This window comes from Hippocampus zosterae, chromosome 14, assembly GCF_025434085.1.
Source record: "Hippocampus zosterae strain Florida chromosome 14, ASM2543408v3, whole genome shotgun sequence".
Lineage (NCBI taxonomy): Eukaryota > Metazoa > Chordata > Actinopteri > Syngnathiformes > Syngnathidae > Hippocampus > Hippocampus zosterae.
The window spans coordinates 18,906,575-18,917,264 of NC_067464.1; the positions used below are offsets into that span (position 1 = coordinate 18,906,575).

Here is a 10,690-nt window from a genome sequence, read left to right on the forward strand (position 1 = left end):
CTTGGTCATCGTTGTCACCATTCACAGTGGAGAAATAAAACAGCCTATCGTGTTTGTCAATGTGGAATTGTGTCCCATCTCTGTGTCTTACAACATCACATCCTTTCTTCAAAATGACTGTTGCACCACAGGAAGTAAATGTTTGCACAGAGAAGATGCCCCGTGGGAAGAAGGAAATATATCAAATAACCTGTCGCAGTGTTTACTTGCCGTTGTCTGTTACTTGCGCTTTGCCAGACCTCACAGTTTGGAAGAAAGAACGTTATAATACAAAGCAACAAAGAATCAAAGGAACAGTTTTGTAACAAACATGCATGAAACTCTGTAACAAAACATTTTCACATTGTGTGGAGTTTGCATGTTCTCCCCGGGCCTGCGTGGGTTTTCTTCGGGTGCTCCGGTTTCCTCCCACGTTCCAAAAACATGCATGGCTGTCTGATTGACTCAAAATTGTCCCTCGGTGTGAGTGTGAGCACGGATGTTTGTCTCTGTGTGCCCTGCGATTGGCTGACAACCGGTTCAGGGTGTCCGCCGCCTACTCTCCGAAGACGGCTAGGATAGGCTCCAGCACGCTCCGTGACCCTTGTGAGGATAAAGCGGATCAGAAAATGGATGGATGGATGGTTTCTTCCTTCTACCTTCCCTGTAAATCATCGAAAACATCTTCAGCAAGAACGCACACAACGGGCATGCGTATAGTATCTTCCCTTCAAATGAAAATGTTGGTGGATCTATTGTGATTAGCAAAAGCTGTAGAAATGTCACATTGATATTTTGCAACGCAAGAAAGCTCTGCAGCTATGAATTCAAGCTGGATGTTGCTTTATGGCAGGCGTGCCCGCACTTTTTCAGTATACGAGGTACAAGTCCAAATGAGCTACCTTATTATTTCTTCACCCATTGACTTATTTATGTTTATATGTTTTCAAATGTACTGCCCAAAAAAGCTGCTCCATGTTCCTACCTTCAGCCGGTCAGCAGGCGACCTGGGCTGAGCGAGCAGTGTGACACACCGCTCAGCTGGACATCCCAGTCGCCGCCACCGCACCAACCAGCAGCCAAGACGCCATCGGAATGCGCCCCCCTTTGCACAGGTGTTTAGGTGGACGGCTCTTCCATCCCGGAAGCTGTCTTTGGCTTCTCTATTGTAGATGAACACTTGAATGACTTTTCTCATATTGCCCATATCTGGCCGGGTAATTACCAGGTACCCTTTGTAGGGCATGCTTATAACCCCTAATAAACATTACATGTACAGTATGGTAAATATTTGCCTACAAATAGTAAGTGTCCCAATATGTATCGTTGAAAGGGTATAATTGAAGTACCCTTGAGCATACTGCCCCAGTGAAAAGCCATCGGACCCCTAAAAATGCACATTTAGCTCTTTTTTTCTAACAGTGTTGAGCACCAATCTGTCTTTTGGAAACCTCTGGCCCATTAACTTGAAAGCAATCGACCTTTTCTTTGTCTTCAAAAACTGCATCAATAAAACAATGTAGAGCAATTTATTGGAGGTTTTACGTTAGCCACTGGACAATGGGCCAAAATGTGTTTTTTAACGAGTTTGCAAGTTTCACAAAAGTACTGAATTGTGAATTTTCTGAAAGATATTGCCATTTTGATTTGATTTGTGATTTTTCCTCTTTTTTTTTCAAAGCAAGCTTCAGGATAGTATTCACCATTCAATACAATACAATACAATACAATACAATACATGCTGATTTATATGTACAGTAACATTTACAGATATGGCAGGAAATTACATCTAACCGTAAAAATATTGAAAGCAAGGATGGAAGGATGCAAAAGAGGGAGTGTGTGGGAGGCAGTCTTTTTTCAAGGTTTTTAAATTGGTTCAATAACGCAAGAACTACTGCTAGCCGTCATACATATCCATATGTCACCATGGGTAATAATGTATGTAATTTTTTTAAAATTGTACACTAACTTGCTTCAAATTGAGAGTGAGGGCTGAGCAACATGTCCTAACATTTATATCATGGTATAAATTGGATCCCTTCACAGTAAGACAATTTATGTAAAATTAACATATCGATGTATTAAGTAAAAATAGAAGAAAAAGTGTCAAGTTATTCAAATGTCAAAAGTAAAATGTACCCGTTAAAAAAGGCAGAAAGAATCCAATTCTGTTCAGGGAGGTTGCTGTGCTACTCTCTCATGGTCACCAGCCATTGTGCACTGCTGTTTTGTGCAACCTCCTTCTCCCATATGCCTTTCCAGTACCTTTCAGTTTCCATATATATAATATATTATTTCCATATATATTATATATAATTATATATAAAATTATATATAATTATGTACATATAATGTATATATTGTGGTATATCTGTGCCTCAATGGCTATATATATATATATATATTCATTCATTCATTCATCTTCCGAGCCGCTTGATAGGGACAATTTAGAGTGTTCAATCACCCTGCCACGCATGTTTTTGGAATGTGGGAGGAAACCGGAGCACCCGGAGAAAACCCACGCAGGCCCGGGGAGAACATGCAAACTCCACACAGGGAGGCCGGAGCTGGAATCGAACCCTCTGCACTGTGAAGCCGATGTGCTAACCACAGAACCCAGTTACCATAACAGTGGCAGACAAATAGGAAAGAGTCTCAGATATGAAAAACTGGACAGCACCAGGCCCGGACATGGTCCACACCTACTGGCTAAAGAAACTCACAGCACTCCATGAGCGCCTAGCAGTACAAATGAACCAGCTGCTGAGGGATGGGACTCACCCAGAATGGCTAACCGAAGGGCAAACGATCCTGATCATGAAGGATGCCTTGAAGGGTGCAGTCCCATCCAACTATCGGCCAACAACCTGTCTCTCCACAACATGGAAGCTCATGTCAGGCATCATTGCGGCTAAGATAAGTGGACACATGGATCAACACATGAACGAAGCACAGAAGGGCATTGGTAAAGATACCAGAGGAGCCAAGCATCAGCTCCTGGTTGACAGAACAGTCGCACAAGACTGCAGGTCCCGACATACCAACCTGTGCACAGCCTGTATTGATTACAAGAAAGCCTATGACTCGATGCCACATACATGGATCACTGAATGCTTGGAGTTGTATAAGGTGAACAGGACCTTAAGAGCCTTCGTTGCGAACTCGATGAGGATGTGGAAAACCTCACTTGAAGCCAATGGCAAGCCACTTACCCAAGTGTCCATCAAATGTGGCATATACCAAGGTGATGCACTCTCCCCACTGCTGTTCTGCATAGGACTGAACCCCCTAAGCCAAGTAATCACCAAGACAGGCTATGGATACCGCCTCAGAAATGGAGCTACAATCAGTCACCTCCTCTTCATGGATGACATAAAGCTGTATGCTAAGAGCGAAAGGGACATAGATTCCCTGATCCACACAACCAGGATCTGCAGCAGCGACATCGGGATGTCATTCGGGCTTGAGAAATGTAGTCGGATGGTGACGAAGAGAGGAAAGGTAGTCCGCACTGAAGGGGTCTCATTCCCTGAAGGAACAATAGCAGACATTGAGGACAGCTACAAGTACCTTGGTATACCACAAGCCAATGGCAACCTCGAACTGGCAACAAGGAAAGCGGCTACGGCCAAATACCTCCAGCGAGTGAGGCAAGTCCTAAGAAGCCAGCTCAATGGCAAGAATAAGACCCGGGCAATAAACAGCTATGCCCTGCCAGTGATCAGATACCCTGCAGGAATAATAAGGTGGCCAAAGGAAGAGATTCAGACCACGGACATTAAGCCCCGAAAGCTCCTAACCATGCATGGAGGGTTCCATCCCAAATCCAGCACCCTGAGACTGTACGCAAGCCGAAAGGAAGGAGGCCGGGGACTAGTGAGTGTGAGAGCCACTGTCCAGGATGAAACATCTCAGACAATGGGGAACAGAAGATGAGGCGCTGGAAGAGGGACCATCATGGGAGGACAAGCCCCTACACGGGATGTACCACCGGACCATAACTGAAGTGGCTGATCTCAAGAAGTCCTATCAGTGGCTAGAGAGGGCTGGCCTGAAGGACAGCACAGAGGCACTCATCCTGGCTGCTCAGGAGCAGGCCTTGAGCACCAGAGCCACCGAGACCCAGATATACCACACCAGACAAGACCCAAGGTGTAGGTTGTGCAAAGAGGCACCTGAGACGATCCAACACATAACTGCAGGGTGTAAGATACTGGCATGGAAAGCCTACATGGAACGCCATAACCAGGTGGCTGGTATAGTCTACCGAAACATCTGTGCGTGTGAGTATGGACTGGAAACTCCAAGGTCAAAATGGGAAACACCTCCAAAGGTGGCGGAGAATGACTTCCAGATCCAGACTGACAAGATGGTAATGGCGAACCAACCAGATATCGTGATCATAGATAAAGGGCAGAGGAAAGCCGTGGTAGTGGATGTAGCGGTCCCAAGTGATGGAAACATCAGAAAGAAGGAACATGAGAAACTCGAGAAATACCAAGGGCTCAGAGAGGAGCTGGAGAGACCCTAGAAGGTTAAGGTGACAGTCGTGCCTGTGGTGGTTGGAGCACTCGGGGCAGTGACCCCCAAACTAGATGAGTGGTTGCAACAGATCCCGGGAACAACATCGGACATCTCAGTCCAGAAATGTGCAGTGCTGGGAACAGCAAGGATACTGCGCAGGATACTCAAGCTTCCTGGCCTCTGGTAGAGGACCCGAGCTGAATGAGGGACGGACACCACCCGAAGGGGTGAGATGAGGATTTAAAAAAAATATATATACACATATTTGTGACGGGGGTCACAACTGTGATGGTCTCGAGTTCCACGCCGCTGCCGCTTCAAGAACACCAGACACTGGGATGTGGCTTTTCTCTTTTTTTTTATTGCTGCAACACAGTATGGCGGGAGGGATAGGTCAAGTCACGGGGCTTTTCAGTCTCAAAAATAACCTGTGACTTCCCTGGGAGCTCTGCCTGAACTACGGTGGGAAGCTAGTGCCATAATGTGCGATGTTGCGTGACTTCCGTCATAATTAATAAACGCAATATATCACTCCGTTACATACACACACGTAGTGTGCGCAAGCATCAGACATAGTGTGTGAGCGTGTGTCTGAGTTTGTCTGTCTCTGTCATGTGTGTCTGTGAACACACGCACACTCGCACACACTGGATGACTTTCGAAATGTTGTGATGACGTAGGGCTCACCTCCCCTGTCTTGCGCATGAAGTTGGAAGCGTGCACGGTGCCGTGCTGAAGGCATGTGGGCAGTGTCTGAGCCGCACCAGTGTGTGTCGCGGCGCGCTATGGCCGGCAACTTGTAGCAGCTGTGAGCGATCGCGTGCAAAGAGACAAGATGGGGATGGGCAGCGAAGATGTGCTCGTGACACTCCAAATATTACCTGGTTTCTTTTCAAACTGCCTCTTCCTGGCGCTGTACGATTCCATGGTGCTGGTGAAGCGCATTGTTTCGCTTTTAAGTTGCTCCAAGTCCGCCGGCTCGGGAGAGCGGCGTCGCATGTTGACAACGGCTGGGCTCCGTTCCATCTGGAACAGTTTCTTGCTGGACGCTTACAAAAAGGTAAGGCGATGGAGAGACCGAAGGGTTGCAGAGTAACCGACGATGCAACGGTAAACCCTCAAATGAACACATATGACTGTAATTAACCAATACGCCATCAGTGCGACTTTCTCGGAGTTTTACTGGGATATGAACATATGTCATACGCCGAAATAACGTCAAAGCACAGCTGATGTCAAATACTGTATCGAGGTCCACTTTTAATAATAATAATAATCATACATTTGATTAATTAGGACACTTTCCAATCATTGTGTCATCTCGAAGTATAGCACGATCAGCTCCGCTGCGCCGTAAGCGCACGTGTGTCTGGAAACATGCTCCCGTAATCATATTTCATTGTCGTTCTGTAATCTATTTGCAGAACTAGAAATAACGTGTCAGGTTAAACGAGAGCCGGCCCGGATCTGCCCGCATCAATGTGCAGCGTAAAGTCTAGTGAGCTGAGACGTGGCAAATGTTATTTCCTTATTGATTGATTGATTTTTGTATTTGTGATGTAAAAACGAAGAGCAGCTTATTTTTTTTACGTTGGGGTGTCAGCAGGAGTTTAGGTTGCGATTCCGGTTTGCACGACACAATTTAAAGTAAACAGTGGCGTGATGTTCCAATCAGGGGTGAAGTGGGCGTGGTACGCGGGAGTGGGGGGGGGGGGGGGGGACGCCGCCGTCCACCCACTTCTCCCGACGTCACATTCAATTTTTATTGAAATGTTTGTTGATCATTGTTCTAATGCGAGCTATGCTTAACCCTCATATTATGTTGAAAAAAATCACATTGATTATGTTGTGGGTCATTATGATTCGCACTGTAAAAATCCACAAAAGAGTCAACAAACAGGTTACACCAGTAACAACTTTGTTTAAGATGATGTAAACAGATAAGAGACAGACAACAGATTTTTAATCCTAAAAGTATATTTAATAACGTTGGCCTGTGATTATTTTAAAGGAGTCAAACATTAAATTGAACGTTAGTTCAACTGGTGTTGTAGCCTCTGATTGATGTTCTTTATTAACATCAATCGTGAATCATGAATCATGATACGTACACCCACTTAAAAAAAATCCCCACTACACCACTGGTTCCAATTGTAAATATTTGACAGAAGTCACAATTCCTCCTCGGCTAATCTTATCATAGACTGTTGACCTATGGCTGAAATGACAGAAATCCCGTCCAAGAGATCAAAAGAGGTCAAAATGGAGAGGTGCAGTCGTACATCGTGTACCACCAGCACTGAAAGTTATACATAATGGCACCGCTTGGTCACTGGATCTGGGAGGTAAATGCCAATTATTCTTCTTGCTTCCTTAGGTCAAACTTGGCTGTGAGGCGCCTAACTCCAAAGTGGTGAAGGTGTCAGCTAGTCCTCGGTGGAGCAAAAAGGTTACCTTGACACCCGATGAGCAACACAGTGCGCGGGTCCGAAATCGAGATGAATGCCGCCTTCTGGATTTTGAGTCGTCAGATCGCCCTCTGGTGGTCAACTTTGGCTCAGCCACATGACCCCCTTTCGTCAGCCACCTGCCGGCTTTCCGGCAGTTGGTGGAAGACTTCAGTGACGTTGCTGATTTTCTGCTGGTGTACATCGACGAAGCTCATCCATCTGACGGCTGGGTGGCCCCACCTGTGGGCTCTTGCTCTTTCGACGTGCGCAAGCATCAGAGTTTAGAAGAGAGGCTGGGAGCGGCTCGCAAGCTGATTGATCACTTTTCCCTGCCCCCGCAGTGTCAGCTGGTCGCTGACTGTATGGACAACAATGCTAATGTGGCTTACGGTGTGTCTAACGAACGCGTGTGTATCGTTCAACACAGGAAGGTTCGCTATCTGGGCGGCAAAGGGCCTTTTTTTTACAATCTGAAGGAAGTGCGGCAGTGGCTGGAACAGAGTTATGGTAAACGGTAGAAGTCATCAAAAGCGGGTGAAGAAGAGGAACTACAGTATCCTGCTTTTTTTTCTCCTTAAGATGACCTTGTTTTTTCTTAGTGTCTGAAACATGACAAATGAACTGACTGGAAAAAAAAACTTTCAACGCTTCGTCGTGCCGATGACAAAAACTTCTCTGCTGCCACAACTCCTGTTGATTCCAGAAATTGAAGAGAGAGAAATCATTGAGAGAGAAATAACAACTTTTGTTTGGACAGCTGATTAAGGAGGGTGTATTGGTCTTTAAATGTGTGTTTCCATGATAATTCATTGTAATAATTCATGCATACTTTTATGTGGGCCTTTCTTAGCTCTGTGCCAATTCATACATCAGGTCTTGGCCATAATTGTCAACTCTTCAAACTGCACTCAGTTTTTTCCAGACCAGTTAAGACCATGCCTGGGTTTTCTGACAATGTCAAATTAAAAAGTCATTGTTCTGCAAAATTAAAACAAAACACTCTAAAGTGATGTAACATTTCTGCCAAAAAAAGTGTCCTCCAAATCAGGACACTGATCCTCCAAATCCTCCAAATTTGGCAAACTTCCTTGGTTGGTCAAATTAGGTCACTGCAATATTTCCCCTTTGTGTCTCCACTCACTGGCACATTCAGAAGGATTGTAAATGAGCAGTTCCGCCCCAGATTCACAATTCCATCTCACCGTTATTCTGACTGTTTTCTGGGTCCACTTCTTCAGACTTTTGTTCTCGGATGGAAAGGCCTCATAATTTTCGTCTTCCAACCTCTCATAAACTTGTGATATGTGAAACATCTGGAGCAACTGCTCTATTAACTCTCTCCTATTTCATTCTCTGTCGCTTCATGCATTCTTACGAGGCTCGAAAGTTCAGCCTGTTCCCTGTCAGAGCTCCACTTTAACTTTGCTCTTTTTCTATTCATTACTGGTTTACTTCTCTTAGAACAGACGTTTTAAAATCTTTTCTTATGATGTTGTTTACCTGTTTTCTTCCCATTTTGTCACATTATTTCTGCATAGTTCTAGTGTCGTCTAACAAATTGTCCTAAACAGTGTGTGTGTGTGTGTGTGTATATATATATTTCCCAAACCAACAATGGGGATATAAGCATCATTTGAAACCAATGTCAATCCTTTCTCACCTCCACCTAAAAACAAACAAACAAAAAAAACCAACGTATCACAAAATTCAGGTTTTGATTCATCATACGCATCCTGTTTTTCCCGCAAACGTGTAGGAGCAAAGGACACTAAACGGGGGCGCGATGAAAATGGGCTGTTTTAACATTCTTGCTTTACCACTTGAAGTACTCAGCAGTAAGGAGTCATGTTTTAACATGAATTTGACCAAACAGATTCAGATCTCTCCTTCCTATTAAAAAGCCAGGTGCACTCACGTTGGCATTTTAAGGATGGCGAGTGCATGTTGCAGGGTTTCAAGTGAGGGTGGGGGGGGGGGGTTGTTGTTCATAGAAAACAAATGAAGAACTGGACTTCAAAGGGTTATGCAGTAATACCGTACTCAGTAAATATAAATTGTGGGGTTAGGGTTAGTGAATAGCTATTCATAGAGCGTTTATAATATAAATAGTAGATGACATCATCACCAAATGGGAAACCTTTTACATTGCGCATCTGGCGCCGCACACCTCGCCTCCTGCACAAAAATGCTTTTGTCAGATGAAGACGACACATAAATCACCTCGATTGTTGACTCGCCCCACTCAAAAAGCTTGTTGAAGGAAATGTTGTATTTCATCCGGTTTGTGGATAATAATTCAGGGCCTTTCACGCTTGAAATATTCATGTCTGTTGTTTATGTTAATTTATTGGCGAAACTGCAAGTGTGCTTAAGTGGAAGCCAGCGGAAAATTCCATGACGGTCATTAAGAGCAAAATTACGGGCAACAAGACAAGTTTTGACGACTCTTTGAATGGGTACTTTATCTACGCAATTACATATCCATTCCATGTTTGTTGTCTTGCCTTTTGAAACGGGTACCTTAGCAAGCTTCTTCGTCTTAAAACACGGTTTCAGTTAAATGCGGCTTAGGCAGAATTTTAGTGCATATCTGACGGTGTCTGCGATCCGTTGTCTAGTTGGTTGATTACTTTCCCTTTCAACTGCTCTCCCTGACAAAAAGACTTTGGCAGTGAACCAATTTATCATGCCGGTCGAAGAGCTTGTTGTTGATCTGTGTTATGTGTTTGGGAACTGGTATCTGTCTGGTGTGAATATCCACTAATCAGATGCTTGGTCCTCCTCCGACTGATGATCAAGGTGTATGATGAAAACCTGCGATGAAAGAGTGTCTCACTCAGTCTCTGGTTGGATAGTAAACCACGCCTGATCAGTTTTAGAAGGAACTGCATCTGTTCTTTTATGTCGAAGCTGTAACTTTTTTGTCTCGACAAACCATATTTTATCATCTATTTTAATTCATGTTCAATACAATCCATTCTTGTCTATGTTTTGTTGTTGTTTTTGAGGGAAATAAAGCGGAAAATAAAGCCAAATGTATTCAGTAGAATATTTTATATTGTCCAATTGATATGAGACCCCACCCAAAAAAAAACAAGCCCCAAAATTTTGGTGCAGTTAGACCAGTTCAGAGTATACGCTGCCTCTCGTGCACTTACAGCAGGGAAAACCCTTCAGCATGACCGCGACCTTCGTGAGCGGTTCAGAAAATGGATCGATGCAAAGACCTTGCAGGCATAAAATCCAATATACAACAGAGATGTGTTCTCGGTCCTCGAGCCGGTCCTTGGTCCTCGGCCTTGGCCTCTGAGTCAAGTCTTTGGTCCTTGGCCTTGCGAGACAAGTCCTTGGCCTTGGCCTTGGCTTGCCGGTCCTCGGACACAATGAGGGATTAGAGCCTCGAAACACTTGCATAAAGACCGCACAAATCACGAACGAATCTAATAAATTCCATCCAAAGAAACCCATATTGATGGTTTAATTCTGGCGCTTTAAGAGGGGCGGGGCTACCACTGACAGGTAACAGTTAGCGCAACGTATAAAGAGCGGCATCACAGTTAGTTTCAATCACGGTTTGTTGCGTTCGCGAACGGCAGTTTTAATAGCGTGTAAAGCCTTTCTGTAACAGTGGTGTCTTTTATTTAGTTATTTTTGCACAGTCGTCACGTTTGTGCGGTCGCACTCGAATGTTTGTTTGAACCAAGTCATTTGCGTTACAGCTGGAGTCAATAATG

The 10,690-nt window shown here is 44.5% G+C and overlaps 1 protein-coding gene across 1 annotated transcript; it reads left to right on the top strand.

Moving 5' to 3' along the window:
- Positions 1-5,142: 5,142 nt before the first annotated feature.
- dio2 (iodothyronine deiodinase 2) lies at positions 5,143-9,995 on the top strand. Its single transcript, XM_052085854.1, has 2 exons — positions 5,143-5,566; positions 6,884-9,995. Exons 1-2 carry the CDS (start codon positions 5,342-5,344, stop codon positions 7,472-7,474), a joined length of 816 nt encoding a protein of 271 aa, XP_051941814.1. The 5' UTR covers positions 5,143-5,341; the 3' UTR covers positions 7,475-9,995.
- The last annotated feature ends 695 nt before the right edge of the window (positions 9,996-10,690 follow it).